General features: G+C 35.1%; 1 protein-coding gene across 1 annotated transcript in view; it reads left to right on the top strand.

Annotated features, from left to right (window-relative positions):
* Nucleotides 1-18,486, top strand: part of LOC132131111 (low-density lipoprotein receptor-related protein 1B-like) — a 238,602-nt gene that overhangs the window by 151,958 nt on the left and 68,158 nt on the right. Inside the window, exons 42-49 of the mRNA XM_059543053.1 lie at nucleotides 2,777-2,981; nucleotides 8,008-8,200; nucleotides 11,826-11,951; nucleotides 13,356-13,484; nucleotides 13,850-13,969; nucleotides 15,124-15,237; nucleotides 15,352-15,510; nucleotides 16,731-16,853. Coding sequence (XP_059399036.1) covers nucleotides 2,777-2,981; nucleotides 8,008-8,200; nucleotides 11,826-11,951; nucleotides 13,356-13,484; nucleotides 13,850-13,969; nucleotides 15,124-15,237; nucleotides 15,352-15,510; nucleotides 16,731-16,853 — 1,169 coding nt within the window. The remainder of the gene's footprint in view (nucleotides 1-2,776; nucleotides 2,982-8,007; nucleotides 8,201-11,825; nucleotides 11,952-13,355; nucleotides 13,485-13,849; nucleotides 13,970-15,123; nucleotides 15,238-15,351; nucleotides 15,511-16,730; nucleotides 16,854-18,486) is intronic.

Genomic DNA, 18,486 nt, shown 5'->3' with positions numbered 1-18,486 from the left:
TTATTATTTCATATATTTTTCTTAAATTTATTTTTCATTATTTATCAGAAGTGATTCTGTATACTGTATATCTTGCAAGTCCAAAAACATTAACTTTTCATTACAGTAAAAATAAATCCATCCATCTCAAATGCCAAAAGATTCTGGATTCCACCTCACCACAAAATAACCCTTGTTGATACATTTTTTTTTTTTTTGAGGGCTGTCTTTCCAAAAGGTCAATTAAGGGAGGGTTCCTCTAATTATTTCGGAGTAATTAGGTGCCAGACTACATACAGAGTATTAATTTTACATCAGTGAGTTATTAGCTTCATAAAAATTCAAATTTGAAAACAGTGTGACCTGTGCTTCAGAGATTTGCGATTTTAATCTCCAAATACATTTGCATCTCTTGATCTCTGTCAGCAGTTCCATTCATTTTCTAATTAGAAAACATGCACTTATTTTTTTCTTTTTCTACTTTGGCATATTCCTGCTCTCCTGAATTGTTCAGCATTGACTTTTTGTGTGATCAACTGATTTTAGTGTCATCTAACGCAGTGCTTCTGAACTAGGTTTTACAGTAGCAAGCCATACAAAAGAGAAACTATACGTAATTATTGAAGGAAATGTATTACTATTACTATAAGCTGCTAAACTGCTAGTACTTAGCTCTAAACAAATATTTTGTGGTCAGCACAAACCATGTTTATCAAGTGAAACCGTAGTTTTGTTAATGTTTTTAAGTTAGCATCTGCTAATCTGACTAGCATCTAGATGAACGCACGATTTTTGACATACTCATCAAAAGATATACATTTTTATCACTTTTTGTAGATTATAACCATGTTTTTTATTTCTTGTTTTTTTTCTTGTTTTTTCATTACTTATTATTTTTATTTTTACTATGTGTTACTATGCTAATTGTCGTTTATTTAGCATTTAGCATCCTTTAGCATTTAGAGTTATGTTTTGTGGGATAAAATAAAAATTTAAATTGAGAAGCAGTCAGTTTGAAATTATGAAAGAGATTGTACTTTTGTTTATTTTGATTTTGCCTTAGCAGTCTACATTTAAATTGACTTTAGCATTTCCCCCCATTTTATGCTAAATTATATTCAGTCAGCTTTTCCAGTGTCTGTCAGATTTTCAACTGTACAAATTGCCTGATGCTTGAAAATGTTGTGTATGGAATCAAAATCCAGTTAATGCTAGCTTTTGCCAAACTGCTAAAAGTAAACAATGCTATGCTAGTACTAGCTTGTGTTCTTCAGGTGTATGATTATGAACAGGATTGTTTATATGTTCGCTAATCACAATTCTACAGGCATTCTCTTCACTTTTTAAAGTAGGAAATCAGAAATTTAGACTTTGCATATTGCTCAATAGTTTAAATCACAGTTTGCCATCTTTTAGCTGTAGAATTAATATGGCTCTTTGTTTTTTTTAAGGAACATTTCACCGCTTCATACCCTAACAGCATATAGCATGTAGCAGTTGCATGTTAGCCTGTTAGAGCATTAGCACGGCAATAAGTGGCTGCTGCTGTCAGCAAGAAGTCCCAGCGATCCAAAAGCTGCCAAAGATCACAGCTAGAAGTCACACACTGGCGATAGCGACTGACACTGCAAGGTGCCGTCACATGCCAGGCTAGCACACTCTTCTCAAACACAAGGACATGCTTCGTCCTTCGACCGACTAGTCTTTTTCTGCCACATTAAAAGAAAAAGGGCTGATGCTATGAGGCTGTAGCCTTTTTAATAATAATTGCAGATAAATTCATTTTTAATGAGGCTATTAGCATATTGCACGTAGCACCAAGGGTCCACATTGAGTTTTAAAAATACTTTTTAAGAACGATTTACGTGGCATTATATATATATATGTGTGTGTGTGTGTGTGTGTGTGTGTAAGTATGTGTATATATATATATATATATATATATATATATATATATATATATATATATACTTAGAAAAAACATCAGTTCTGAGAAAAGCACTAGCATGATTTGTTTGCAGATGCTGCTAAGTTTGATATTGTCTAATGTAATGACATTTAGACATTTGTAAGAGTTCTACGCAACTGATGGAATACACGCATGGAAATTCACCATACACACAATTTGCTGCCATATATAACAAGAAGAGCTTTTTACATTAAATGAATCAAGTTCAACATAAATAACAATGTGCAAACATTTAACTGATCATGTACAGTAGTTATAAAAAATGTTGTTTAAAATGAATAAATAATAATAATAATCTCAACTGGTTAACTCTTATACTGTTAACTCTGTTTCAGTCTCATAATTAGAAGGATTATCTGTTTGACATGTTAATAAAATAAAAGATTATAAAAGATTAATACAATTCATCTTTAAAAAAAGCACAATAAATAAAAAACTAATGCAACTGATCATATACTTTTAAACAGTCCTTTTTGTCATATACACAATAATGTATGTATATACAATAATATTTCATTTATACATTATTTATTAAATATAATTTATATATATATATATATATATATATATATAATTATAATTATTATTATTATTATTTTTTTTTTTATGTGAAATTTTAATGTAGCTTTTAAAGAAATCATGTATGTCTTAAATATGAGTCAAAAGAGGGAAGGTTCTGGGGGAAGTGCTAGCATGAGTTAAGTTGGATTTTGTGTAATGTAATAACATTTTTAAGGGTGATTAAAATGTCCCAAGTTCTTTAGGACCATAATTTTATTCTAAAAAACATTTGATGTGAAAGCTAACAGTCTGTTTGCGTTCCCCCAGCTTGATGTTCTGGACTAACTGGAACGAGCAGAAGCCGAGCATCATGAGGTCAACTTTAACTGGCCGGAACATCCGCATTATTGTTAGCATGGATGTCATCACCCCTAATGGACTCACCATCGACCACAAAGCTGAAAAGCTGTATTTTTCCGACGGAAGTCTTGGCCACATCGAGAGGTGTGATTACGATGGCTCACACAGATACGTGAGTATGGAACCACTTTGAGTGTAACTTTTAAAAAATGCATGGAAGTGCATTAGCTGAAGCAAAGGCTGTGTCTTAAAAGCACTGCAAACGTCTTTCAGCCTTTGTGAAGCTTTTCTGTTTTGCTGAGGTGAAACATTGTAGGAGGACATAAAGAGATTTCGATCCCATCCCCTGAATACAGGTCGCTAGGGTTCAGTACATTGTCAATTGAAACCAAAAATGTGCTCTTGCCAGGAGGAACAAATAAAAGGTCCTAACGCTATTAAACAATAACAAAACAGCTTTCTCATTGATCTTAGTTCCTGGTTGACCATGTCTTTTGAGTATTTCAGGTAATCGGTTAATAATGCACTGAAAATAATTTTAACAGATTAGCATACATGTTTGAAAAATAACTAGTGTCTGTCATATATAAGCAGTTTTACAAGTTAATTTAATAAAAAGTAAGTTAGTTAAGTTTAATGTAAATTACAAAAATAAACCACAAAAATGTACAGCGACTGATGATACATGTATGATCCACTTTTTGCGATTAAAAATTGACACAATTAGTCACGGCTGTAATTAAGTTCCTGTTTATTTCATGTCTAGTATTAAGCAGGGCTGTCCGTTTAAAAGTTTAATTTAGCGAAACAAACATTTATAACTCTACTCGAGGAACTGTTCTGTTTGAATTAATTGACATACCCAAAACTAGTTACTGGTTATTACGTGCCAAAGTAACCCGATTTTAATGTTTGTTTTCACCAAGGGCCAGGAACTGCAGAGGGTTTGACACAGTTTATCGTTTGACAACCACCAACTATGCCGCGGCGCGCTGAATGGGTTCTTGCTGGCTAATGGTCGCTAGGCTATTAGAAGGTGAAAATTGATCTGGGCCAACAAAAGGAACATTTGTTTTGTTGCGTGTCAGACAGATAGAAACGCTAGCGAGGTGGGATCCTGTTAGAGCGTGCTGGAGGAGGCAGTGCCATCTAATTTACTGCTGGCAGATTCAAACCCCAGCCTTTTCAAACTTCCTCTAGAGAAAACACACAGAGCCACACATGCAAACTTCCAGGAGTTCGGAATGAACCATGCAAATTAGATGAAACTTTCTTAACAACATCAATTTTTTTTTTTTTTTTACGAAATAGCACGATTTTATCACAATTCTTTGTCTCGTTGGTTTTACTATTTTGCAAGTTGTCTGAGCAGCCAAACTAATTTCCCTATTATAAAGACAAAGCCTTTCAAGGTAACAAAAAAAAAGAATATTTTTGCCAAAGAGGGCGAAGATAAAAAATCTTCGTTCTTATTTTTTAATAACAAAGATTAAAGAATGACAAAAGATACACATTACAACTACGCATACAAATAAAACAAACAGTGCTTTATTTTCAGGTATAAAAGGTGTTTTTAGCAGGAGCATTCAAGAAATTAAATGAACAAATATAAAAATAAAATACTATATGAACTGATTCCTAAAGCAACTGTATTAAATTTCTTCAGTCAAGAGCAGTGAGTGATTTTTCTCTTTGTGTTCTGTTGTTTTATTAACGTTAAATAGTTCACCCAAAAATAAAAATTCAGCCAGGTGTCTGTCAATTCTGTCATAGTGTTTTATTTTTATACCACCATTTACTCACCCAAAAGTGGTTTTAAACCTGAATGAGTTTCTTTCTTCTTCTGAACATAAATGCTGTTCTGAGGAATGTGGAAAACCAAACAGTTGCTGGTCCACAGTGACTTCAATAGTATTTTTGCTACTTTCAAATTCAGTGTGGACCAGCAACTGTTTGGTAACCACATTCTTTAAAATATCATCTATTGTGTTCAGCACAAGAAAGAAATTAATACAGGTTTGGGACAACTTGACAGTGAGTAAATAATGACAGAAATGACATTTTAGGGTGATCTATCCCTTGACAGCAATGACAGTAGGCTGCAAGTTTATTAGGCCTACTGTCCCTTTATGATCCGCATGCATCTAATATCCAAGCACATATACGTTTTTCTCTTCTTACTTTCATTTTAGACATAACCCATTTGAGTCTACATGTAAACCTTGTGTGTTTTGACAGTATTAGCGCAAAAGATAACTTAGTTCGATAATCGGGCGCTGTTTGACAGGTTTTCGCGCGTGTGCTTCGGGTGTATGCGGCGGTCAGAAAAAGCACAGGTCAGACCAGTGCGCGAATGAAACATTTAAAAGCACATGCAAATAATGAGAGAGCAACTCTACCACTGAGATAACACTGCTGTGAATGCATGTGGCATTGTACAGTATATGACGGAGGCGCCAGAACTGCAGCTGATAGAATGTGCGCTGTAGCACGATACTATGATATTTCTTCAAAAGCATATCGTCAACGATCAAAAATCTTCATATCGCACACCCCTAGTTCTAACTCATTATGATATAAGTGCATCATTACTCACATGGCACAGGTGATTGGTTACTTTTCACATCAGCAGCCAATGAGCTTGCTGCTCAGCATTTGAATATAGGGGTGGTGTTAGCGCAGTGGATAAGACGCATGCCTGTGGTGTGGGAGACCCGGGTTCGAATCCACTGTGAAACGCCAGTGTGTCCCTGAGCAAGACACTTAACCCCTAGTTGCTCCAGAGGCGTGCGACCTCTGACATATATAGCAATTGTAAGTCGCTTTGGATAAAAGCGTCAGCTAAATGAATAAATGTAAATGTAAATGAATACTTGGCTAGCATTTGCTGTAGCAGTTGCAGTCCGCTTCAGAAACCCTCCACCTTCCCCAGCTCCACCTGTATAGATCTGAACAGGGTAAATTCATGTACGTTAAATATATACGTTTTATTTTTTTCTTGATTTTTACTTATGTTATTGTAACAAGAAAGTAGTGAATGTGTTGTAGCATTCAAATTAGGCTTTTTTATTATTATTTGCTTTTTTTGTTATTACAATTTTTAATCCTTTTACAACATTTTCTTGAACGGAAAACGGTGTCAATGTCGCAATTCATTCTAATGCTCAAAAATAAGTTTCAATCAATTCTGACCACTTTATGAACACATTCGACTGAAAATCATGGGATTCCCTTTAATCTCCAGTTCAGTTCTATGGTTCTGAGAGTAAAAAGGGGCGGAGCTTGGTAAGGGGTCTTTTAAAAAATAAAAAAGAAAGAAAGAAAAATAGATTTAAATAAAATAGAACCTGTTTTAGGTTCGGTTATGTTTGAGTAACAATCCATCACATTATTGGAGAAAAAAGTCTGAGATAATCTCTGCTTAGAAGCTACTTGAAACGTAAGCCTTAGCTTGGAGCAGGAATGTCATGTTCTTGTCCACAGGTTCGTAATTCAATGCTAAAAACGTACAATCTTAAGAGAGCACAAAGAGGTTTTCACCAGTCGAGACGACAGCTCTGATATGCAGATGTGTCTGCCGCATCTTTCATCCTGATCCCCCACACACATGCAGCGGCGATGGAGCACTTGGGAATAAAGATGTCTCGACCGCGCGAGGGTGAGAACACGTGTTTGACATGTTGCCATTGCGGATTAAAGCAGGAGTCTCACTCTCCATGCGCCTATCGAGACGCCTATTCTTACAGAAAGACTTACATTCAAACGGACGGCCCTTCAGTGACATCTGTGTTACTGAAGAGCGGTAAGTGCTGCACTTCAGAGCAGATGTGTGTGGCTTGTGAAAGCCTTTGGAAAGAAATGGCAAAACACATGATAAGCTCTTAAAGTTGGAAAACAATGTGTGCAGCCTTTTTTTTTGTTGTTAACGGGATTACATCAACAACATGCAGTCATCATAGCAACTGTAATTAAGAATTTGCAGTGGATTTTTTGTGGACATTGTATTATTGGTTTCTTTCTCTTAATTTGTTTAATGTGTGTTTATTTTCTCTTTATTTTGTTTTTCATTTTATTCAATTCATTTATTATTTATATTTATTCATCCATCCATCTATCTCGACTTGACTTTCTAAGGGCAAGGTGATGTTTTTGTGTCCTGAGGTTTTTTTTTTGTGTTGTTGTTTTTTTTTTACCTGCAAATGTCTACCATCTCTGCGTTTCTGATTGACTGAAATCAATTCATTTCAGATTTATTCATTTCCTTCAGGCAGAGCTTACCTTCCTCCCGAGGTCATGCATTGACGTTGGTTTCCCCTCCAGCTCTGGATGGGCCCATGTGTCTATGTGAATTACACAGCCACCCAGTGTGCTTTATTTTAGTCTGTGTACCTTTGTGGTGAAGTGCATAAAGTAAACTGTCTGATGGAATTGTATGGTACGGCAGGAGAGATTCTTTGATTTATTTATTACCACTGCTTGAAAGTTATTGAATGATTTTTACTATTAACAATATTTATAAATAGACTATCCATCTATTTGGAAGTCGTGGCCTAATGGTTAGAGAGTTTGACTCCTAACCCTAAGGTTGTGGGTTTGAGTCTCAGGCCGGCAATATCACGATTGAGGTGACCTTGAGCAAGACACCGAACCCCCAACTGCTCCCCGGGCGCTGCAGCATAAATGGCTTCCCACTGCTCCGGGTGTGTGTTCACGGTCTGTGTGTGTGTTCACGGTGTGTGTGTGTTCACTACTGTGTGTGCACTATGAATGGGTAAAATGCAGAGCACGAATTCACGAATTCCATACTTCCATATTATCCATCTATCACTCTATATATAATTCGACCTGTCTTTCTATCCGTCCATCCTTTCATCATTCTGTCATTCTATATTTCGTTTTACCTGTCTATCCGTCTATCATTCTATATATCGTTCATCCTGTCTTTCATTCCATCCATCCATTCATCATTCTATCGTTCTACCTGTGTCTATCTATCCACCCATCTATAAATCCATCCATCTGGCATTTAAGCATGAGTCCAAAAAGTTCACAAACTTTTTTTCAAGGTCAGGAGAAGTATAAATTCACCAAAACGTTGACTGTTAGTCTATAACCTGAAATATTTAATAGAGCGCTTGTTTAAAAAAAAAAAAAGGATATTTTTATTACCAGGATATTTCTTCTTCCTAAATTTGTAGGTCGTTGTGAAATCAGGACCCGGAACGTTCTTTGGCTTGGCAATTTACAGAGACTTCATCTTCTGGTCCGACTGGACACGGCGGGCCGTGATCCGCTCTGATAAGTTCACCGGAGCCAATTTGAAAGTCCTCCGTGCGGATATCCCTCATCAACCGATGGGAATCGTTGCTGTTTCCAACGACACCAACAGCTGTACGTAATTCATTTCCCTGGGTCCATCGCATGACACAACTGTTTTAATGCTAAATTAAAACCAAATGTTTTCAGATTAATTGAAACTGAAGTGTTGTGTCAACAAACCTTTAAAGTATATTTCTAAAACTCTTGAATCAAAAACGGTTCTAAAACAAAATGTTGAAAACAAGTGAATAAACATGTTTCTTGGTTGACGTAGCGGATGACTTGCAGTGTTGTATTAGTCATACAAAGCTTGTTTGCATTATTCACACGGGATGTCTGAGATGCTTACACTCTGATGACAGCAAACACAATGCAGAGTCACTGATGTTAGATGTGTCAGAAGTCACTGGGGGCTTTTTTTATGGGTGTGCGGTGAAGCTGGAAACAAAATCAACACATTCTGACAAGAAGGTCAGATAAGATGAACGCAATCACAGTGTTTTCTGCTGACTCTACTTATTAGAGGACAAGCTGGGCTTATGTCAGCACAGTATGATAAATACAAATACAAATCATATTAAGAAGTGACTATACATCATTAACAGGAACATATCGAGTAATTACAGGCTGATATATCTGCTTAAGTATAATAAATTATGTCTCCAAGATTCAGATTTGTATATTCATATCCTGAATCAGCATTGTGATTAGTGTACAGATTATAACCTAGACTCACATACAGATTGTTATTAAGATTCCTCTAAATCTGAAATCTGAATTTAGATTGATCTATATTGTGAATCCATATTGTAATCTGTATTCTATATCTAGATTTCAAAATGAGAATGAATCCGCAACAAAATCTTAAATGAATAACTCCATGAATGTTGTTCATTATGCTCAAATAGCGATAAAAAGACTAGACGAGCCAATGCACATATTCAGTTATATGTGTGAGTCTCAGGTTTCTATGCTTCTATGGTTTCAGCTGCAGTAACGTAATGACTTTACCAATCAGCCATTGGCTGTTTTATTTAGAAGGCGGGAATATTCTGTCATATGGAGTGTTGCAGTTTGCAGTAATTCGTTACCTTCACCACTGCCTATATTATCTAGATTCTGTTTGCTCTGAGATATAGATCTAAATATAAATTGAGATCTATATATAGATTTATGAACTAGACTATTAAAATAGACATTGATTCAAAAACTTTTTTTTTTCTTCAATCCCCACTCAGGATTCAGATTGGATCTGTACTGTACAACCATACTGCAATTTAGATTTGCTCTGAGTTTATACAGTAGAATCTAGATTCCAGATTCAGGTTATGATTTATGTTGCATATCTCTGACTATAATGTATATTGTGTTTACACTGAATTTATAGGTTCTAAATACACATTGTGATTTAGTTTTATATTTGATATAAATACATATGCCTTTGTTATAAATCTAGATTCTGAATTATTTTAATTTTAATTACTTTTTCCAGTAATATCAATTAAAAATACTTTGTTTTACTTTAAACTTATAAACGTATATACATAAATATCTAAATGATCCACTTTAGTATTTTTCTCTGACTTAATACAGTGAATCCATCTCGGTAACCTCCATTCAAGTCCCATTCAAAATACTGAGACCCAGTCCTGTCTGGCCACTGCTGGAAGTACATTTACATAAACTCTGTTTAATGCACATGGTGACATTTACGTTTATATTCCCCAACCATGAAACTTACACCTGCAGTGCTTGGTAATTGCATCTGTTGAAACTCACAAAGAGCACCACATTTCAAGTGCCTGAGGTGCAAATCATTTAAAGCCAAGAGACCAAACTTGATTCACCCAGGATGTAAAATGGCACCATGAAATTTACAGAATTAGCGGAATTTATAGAACGTGACACATTTATAGAATGCCGACTTTCCACTCCGCTTCTTTCTTGGCTTTGCTACAGACGTTTCTTTGTTTGTGGTTCAAGCCTCAGTGTTTCAAAGGACTCTAATGAAAGCAGCTTATATGCTTGGCATCCCAAACCGCAAATGGAGATTTTCTCATCTCAGGACTGTTATAGGAGATTTGGACCTCAGTAGCCACCGTCCCTCATATCTATATAGTGCAGATGACTCTATTAAGAGAATTAATTTAGACAGTGCTATAAAACTTTCCCCACATTACTTTTTAAATCATAACAAATATATATAACTGTTATTTTTAGGTTAACTGCCCCTTTAAAAGTGGGTGCCATCTGTAATTATTTTTATTCCAACCAATAAGCATTGCCTTTTAATCGCCAGTCAACAGAAATTAGCCATTGAAGAGTCCAAGCTATTTAAAGGCATATCCCATAATAAGTAAAAGTCTCCCAGGACTGAAGCCTCATGTCACTACGGTGAAAGACGCTGGCCCAATGCACTCATCTGAATCTTCACCATTTGTGCAGGGGAATACACTCGGCCCACAGCTCTGGAATCTGGCAGCCGCTTGTGTGTAGATAGGGCGCGATTCAGAGACCTGTGCTCCAAGCCAACGTCTGTGCCAACCACAGTTCAAACTCACATCCGCTGAGGAGCCCAACTTTCTGACTGGCATTGCAAGAGTGCCCTTCAAGCCTTGAGAGTGTGTGTGTGTGTGTGTGTGTGTGTGTGTGTGTGTTCAGTGCTAGCCTGAATGTGTTGTGTTAAAAGACATCAGATGCCTTAGGGTAGAAATTGGAAATGGAGCGTTCTGAAAGGCAGTCTGAATTTTCCAGTAAGAATTAAGTATTTCACACAGCATTCAATAATGTTCTTTATTCCAGCGAACAGACAAGTTGTGTCCCCATTTACTAAATAATAAAAAAATTATTACATATATTAATTCACTAGAAAGATTTTGTTTGTGTTCGGATCTGATTCTAAATCCAGATTGTAATTTAGATTCCTGTTGCTCTGAATATAGGTTGCACATCTTGATTGTGATCCATATTCTAAATCCAGATTATGATTCAGGTTCTGCTTGCTATAAATATATATTTCTGTAACCAGATTATGATTTATATATTAAATCCGAATTGAAATCCAAATTCATTTTGTTTTGAATCAACATAAGATTAGGATTCAGATTAATTTACATTCTGGATCCAAAAACAATTATACGTATAGATTGTAATCCATATTTCCTTTGCTCTAAATATAGATTCTAATTGAAGTTGGTGGTCTAGATTCATATTAGGATTCATATTCTAAATACAGATTATGATTCAGATTCTGATTGCTCTGAACATAGAGTTGTGGAATTAGATTATGATCTTTATTGTACATCCAAATTGATACAGATTTACTTTCTCTAAATAACGATTCTAAATATAGACTGTCTAGATTAAGATTATGATCCATATTCTAAATCCAGATTATGATTTTGAATCTGGTTGCTCTTAGTACATAGTTATTATGTTACATCCATATTAAAATTAAAATTTATTTAGAAATTATTTTAATTATTAATTTTGATGACTATTATTTATTCATTTTTTTTGTACACATCCAAACATGGTGCCAATTATAGAGATATTTGATGCCATGTTTCAATGTGCATATAATTTTAAATTCCTAACCCTAAGTATGAGCTGTAAAACTCTTTGAAACGTTGTAAATGTCACGGTTTGATTTGGTGCTTTATAGATTTGTTAAAAAGGATTCTCTTAATATTTTTAGGTGAGTCATCTCCCTGCAGCGTGAATAATGGAGGGTGCCATGATCTCTGTCTGTTGACTCCTCTTGGTGTGGTAAACTGTACTTGCCGTGGAGAACGGATGTTACTGAATGATAACAGATGTGTATGTAAGTCCTGTACCCTTTCTCTCTCTGTATTTTTTGCTCATTTTCCTGGACATTTTTTTCACTTACCCCAATTATTTTAGTATGTCCCAGTGCTTTGAGTTATGTGGCCAAGTCTGTTAGTATTAAAGTTTTTCTATATGCTGGAGTATTCCAAATAATTTCTGTTTGGGATGCTGGTGATAAAGCAAGTTTTGAGAATGTGGAATGTTTGGTAGCTGATTGGCTCCGGATTGAAATTCAGAGTGAATGTTGCAGTGCCCCAGGTCTGGAGGAGGATAGGTGAAAAACAGGGAGCATGTGGGACATAACGGTGGATGTTAGCATAGTGAGAGGAACATGCTGCTGTTCTAGGAACAAACTGCAGCAAAATCTAGCAGTGAGGCTATGGCCCAACAACCTTATTACTGAAGAATCCTTCCTGTTTCTCTGAAAATTAATTACAAATCCAGATTTTGACTGTGATTTCTTTGAATGTAGATTTCAAATCCAGTTTATGATTCAGATTCATTTTGCTCAGAATTTAGGATTCAGACTCAGATTATGAAAAACAAATTCCATTTGTTGTTAAAATTCTGGAACCAGATTATAATCTATATTGTACATCCATATTTCAGCCACAATTCAATTTGCTTTGAATATAGATTCTAAATCTAGAGTTTGATTCAGTTTCACTTCACTCAGAATTTAGGTTCTGTGTCCAGATTTGCGTGTGTGTGTATGCGTGTGTGTGTGTGTGTGTGTGTATATATATATATATATATATATATATAGTTATGATTTAGATTGCATTTGCTTTTTGGAACCAGATTACGATCTATATTGTAGATCCAGATTGTAATCAGAGATTGTAATCAGAGCTCTAAATGCAAATTCTAAATGCAGATTGTGATTCAGATTTATTTTGTTCAGATTTAGGTTGTGTATATGCATTCTAAAATATAATTGCTGATCCAAAATGCAATCAAGATTTCCTTTGCTTCGAATATGTGGATTCAGTACCAATATTGTGATCTGTATTTAGATTGTGATCCACATTCTAAATACAGATTTAGACACTGAGTGTCAAATTTTGAGACTAATTTTCAATCCAAATGTTGCTCTGAATATAAATTCTTAATCAAGATTGTGATCTTAATTTTCAATTCAGATTATTTACTAAATTATTATTTCAGATTTTGATCCAAATCCCTTTTGCTACACTGTAAATGCCAAGTGCTTTTATTTTCACCTATTTGGAGCCACTACAGATTCCTATCTGGAAAGTTGCAACAGGTCTAGATGCCAGTTTCACATTTCACTTGGCTGATTATGTGTCAAACACTCAAGCAGTCAATGCACATCCCTATCTTTACTTCAGTGCAGCACATCACTGCTCCACAAAACTATTTTACTCTTGTCTTCTAGCTATGAACTCCTCCTGTAACATCCACTCTGAGTTCCAATGTGGAAATGGGGAATGCATCGATTACCAACTGACATGTGATGGCATCGCGCACTGCAAAGACAGGTCTGATGAGAAGATGCAGTACTGCGGTAAGAACCCAATCAGGCTGGGTGCTGTGTTTGAGCCTTCAGGTTTAATCTCGAAACTGAATGAAGAAAGCTGCAGAAGGTCTCCCTTTTCTCTTGTGACTCGGGCTAATAAGACGAGAGCTTAGAGCAGCCTGGCAAAAACGTAATGAGTGCGAGTTATGTGACAGGCCGACTGCTGCTCTGTCTCTCTCTATCCCTCTGTCTTTACTTTCTCAAGCAGAGTTTCTAATGAAGCAGTTGTTAGATAGTTTTACGATCCAGACTTCACATCTGTCTGTCTGTCTGTCTTCCTTCCTTCCTTCCTTTATTTAACTGTGTTAAATGTGTACAGTCCTTTGCCTAATCTAGACTTTGTCATTCTTTAGAAAACCGGAACTGCAGACACGGCTTTAAATCATGCTATAGCCAGCGCTGTGTGGCCAACCATCAATTCTGTAATGGCGTGAATGATTGCGGGGATAACTCTGATGAAGTTTACTGTAACAGTGGGTATTTTTTTTCTACTTCTCATTAGAATTGAAATTTGTGTTCAGTCCAGTATTGGTAATTTCAGGAATCTTCTCTCCACGGCCCCCATCAGCCCCCACCCTCGCCCGCCCCTGTTCTGCCCAACTCTCTAGAGAAATGTAGTCCATCAATCAGTAAAACTCTTGAATTTTCGTCTTGCTTGAACATTTAAATAACAACATTAAGCTTTAATGCAGAAACACATCTATAATGTAAACAGCACAAACCACAGATCTCGGCATCCCTATGCTTCAGTGAAGGTCAGTGAAATATGTACTTTTGCTAGCAATTCAGTAATCTAAATAATTATAAATAAATAAATAAAATGAATCTAATTACAGACATTTTTATTGTACCTTGTCACCTGTAGCCAGTGAAATTTGATTGCTATTTCCTCGTTGTAAGAATTAAATGCAGTTTTCTTTAAATAGACCAGTTTTGCATTCACACAACCACTGGTCTTAAAAATGGAGTGAGATCTAATTTAGCTATAACTGGGTTTCTGTTCTCATTTTGTTAACACAATTAGTTTGAAACACTCTCTGCTTGAATATCAATGTACTTACACTATTTATTATTATTATTATTATTATTATTTTGAATTTGTAATGTTGCAAATGTGAAAGCGAAGTTAACCCAGAGATCCTTGTGTTCATATTACATATTAAACCTTACTGAAACAAACCAAGACAATTTTCCTAGATTATCTCAATTTCGTTTTCTTAAAAGTGGTTTGACTTCATTTAAAGCATTTTGATTTGCTTTAAAGTGATCAGACTTCATTTTAAGTCTTATGGTTTTCTTTAAATTGGTTTGACTTCATTTTGATTTGCTTAAAAAGTGGCATTTTGTTTTTCTTTAAAGTGGCCTAACCTTGTTAAAAGTGTTTTGATTTACATTAAAGTAGTCTGACTTTATGTAAAGCGTTTTTTGTTTGCATTGCAGGGGTCTAACTTAATTTAAAACGTTTTGATTTGCTTCAAAGTGGCCTGACTTTGTTTAAAGAATTTTGGTTTGATTTAAAGTGGTTTGACTTCATTTTAAATATTTAGATTTGATTTAATGTGGTCCGTTTTCATTCAAAGCATTTTGATGTGTGCAGTTAATCTACATTTTTCCCTTCTGGTTCCAGATTCCTCGTGTTTGCCCTCTGAACGACGTTGTGCAGACGGCTCCTGTATTCCTGCGTCATCTTGGTGTAATCAGATCATCGATTGTGCTGATGCATCGGACGAGAAACACTGTAGTAAGATTAGCATTTGTGAAGGCGCTAACCTGTTCACACTTCTGACTGTGTGTGTTTATTTGTCACTTAACATGTGAAACACTCATTGTATCATTGTCCTCTCTGTGTTTCCAGATAGCACAGACTGCATGGAATACTACAAACTGGGTTCTCGCGCCAAGAACAATGAGCGGTTTCTAAGCTGCAATTCCACTTCATTGTGTGTTCATCCCTCCTGGATCTGTGATGGAGCCAACGACTGTGGGGATTACGCAGACGAAATACACTGTCACGGTAAAGATGCATTTGCATTCTCTCCTGTCTTTTTCTTGTTTGTTTGTGTTTAAAGGTCAATGTTGTCACGACAAGAATGGAAAATAGAATGAAAGAATGATTTTTTTTTTTTTTTACAAAGTTTGCTTTGCGGTACAGTGACGGCTCACATTCCCGGAGCCTTTTATGAGGCTCTGAAACTTGGACTTTTTTGTCTCAATCATACTGAGTCCTGCCAAATATTTGACAGTAATATACTTAGATATTTATGATATATGTAGAAAGCCCAGGACCTACTGAGAATATTTAGTGACTTAATAAGCCCTTTCGGCTGAGTGTAACACAACTCTGGAAGTTGATGAGTATGTAGAATCTTTTTAGATCTATCTACCTATCTATCTATCTATCTATCTATCTATCTATCTATCTATCTATCTATCTATCTATCTATCTATCTATCTATCTATCTATCTATCTATCTATCTATCTAGGCTATATTGCACAATTATAAGTTGTTGTATTTTTGTTTAATATGGATTTGCATATTTTAAGATTAAAACTTGATCTTGTAAAAAGGGTAAAACAAAATGGACAATATAAAAAGACATTTGAAAAGTATCATATGAATGATACCATTGTAAACCGTTTTCTTAGACAGTTTTAGAATCTTTTATAAGGTAAAAGAAAAATTGTTTTAATAAAACCAGTGCCTTGGGACATAAAAGTGCCTGTAAAGACCCATTTATGACTTCCAAAACTTTCCTGGACATCTTGAAGGCAGAAATACATAATACAAATATGTGATTTGTTAGCTAAAGCACTGGTTCTTTGATAATGTGTCTATGTTCCTTGAAAACTCAACTGCAGAAGAGCCCTCTAGAAATTATAGCTCAAACCTTTAATAGAAATTTGAAGAGGATTCAACTCCTGACCTCTGCTGTGGTGGCTCCTATCTTACAGACAACAAAAACCCTTTATTGCAAGGAGATATTGCTGCTTAAAATGACCTTGCTTTGCAAGTCAGAATCTAAATGCAAATACAAAACCACACAACAAACTAACTGACTAAAGTTGAGGTAGACATTTAGAGGTCATACAGTTGATTTATTTTCAGCATGTTCGCATCCTTTTTTTCTTGAAATAGTGGTGAACCTAGCAAACCCTGTTAAAGTAAGAACTGCTGATTGGTTTCTACTGGTTCTTCTACACCCTCATTGTCTTTATTTTGGCATCTGTTCCAGCTTCTTCAGTCCATACGTGTGAGGATGGCCATTTTGCATGTCCCAGTGGAAACTGCATCTCCAGCGTTTGGTTGTGCGATGGACAGAAAGACTGTGAGGATGGAGCGGATGAATTTCAATGCGGTAAGTCCCCTTTTTTTCTTCATTTATCAAATAATCATGCCTGCTGGACACATCGCTCTGTATGTCATACTAATTAATTTATTCACATCTAAAGACTTTATTTATCTTCTATTCGCGCATGACCACCTATATTAGAATATTAGTGCTATGTTGCTCTGTTGATCCACTTGTCATGGCTATTATATCCAGTCTTTGAAAATGTTTTTATGTGATTGCATTTTATTGAAGTTCATTTTCACTTCAGGGTTAAAACAAAAAAAGCTAATTATATTCTCCTAATTGTGTCTTTTTCTTTAGAACTGCAATATTATATGTCCCATTTGTTACTTTTTATTTCAAAATATGACTTTTTTTTTGTCTTGTAATTTTTTTTTCTGAATTCTTGGAATGCTACATTGTATGTCTCAATGTTACTTTATTTCTCATAATTCTTTATTGAAATTTAAATCCCCTATGGTGAATATTTATACCAAAATGTGATCCCAAAATCTTGCAAAACATTTTGGGGGATTTGCTACTATGTCTTACAATATGACTATATATCTTCTAATGCTGCTTTATGTCTCACAATGTAATATTATTCCTTAAAATTATGACTTTTTTGCTCACAATTTGTAAAATTATATCTCCCATGGTGACTTTTTTTTTGTTTGTTTTTTTTTGCAGAAAATGTGACTAAATCTCACAGTGTGGCTTTATTTCTCATTGTAGTGACATTTTTCTTTTAAATTGCTACTATATCTCACAATATGAAATATATATATATATATATATATATATATATATATATTTCATATTGTGAGATATAGTAGCAATTTAAAAGAAAAATGTCACGATGCTTTTTATCTCTGTGCAGTTTTATTCCTCTTTATTTTTCATCAGGCTATGTTTAAAGAGAAAAATGTTGATTAATTTTACGATATTCTTAAAGGGGTCATATGATGCGATATCAATTTTCCCTTTCTCTTTGGTGTGTTACAAGCTCTTGGTGCATAAAGAAGATCTGTACAGTTGCAAAAACTAAAGCTGCAAGTAGCTTTTGGGCTGATGCCGAGCTTGGAGCCCTCTCCTTGGGCAGAACGCCAAATACGCAATACTATTCAAAATACGAAATACAAATACAACCTTGCTTTATTATTTGCTTTCCATTGATGTATGATTTATTAGGATCTAACAATATTTGGCTGAGATACAACTATTTGAAAATCTGGAATCTGAGGGTGCAAAAAAAAAATCTAAATACTGAGAAAATCGCCTTTGAACTTGTCCAAATGAATTCTTAGCAATGCATATTGCTGATCAAAAATTAAGTTTTTATATATTTAAGGTAGGAAATTTACAAAATATCTTCATGGAACAAGATCTTTACTTAATATCCTAATGATTTTTGGCATAAAATAAACATTTATAATTTTGACCCATACAATGTTTTTTTGGCTATTGATAAAAATATACCTCAGGGACTTAAGATTGGTTTTGTGGTCCATGGTCACATATTTGCAAGGACAGTCTGGCGCTTCTGGTTCACAGTGTGTAAGTACATTTATATATGCAAAGGATTTGCCACTAATGATTCAAACACAAGTTTTGGGCAGTGTAGAGTAGAGCCTGTTGTCATTTCTCTGATCACAAA

This window comes from Carassius carassius, chromosome 48 (assembly GCF_963082965.1).
Source record: "Carassius carassius chromosome 48, fCarCar2.1, whole genome shotgun sequence".
Lineage (NCBI taxonomy): Eukaryota > Metazoa > Chordata > Actinopteri > Cypriniformes > Cyprinidae > Carassius > Carassius carassius.
The sequence above is the reverse complement of the archived record's forward strand: the minus strand, read 5'-3'. Positions and strand labels throughout refer to the sequence as shown.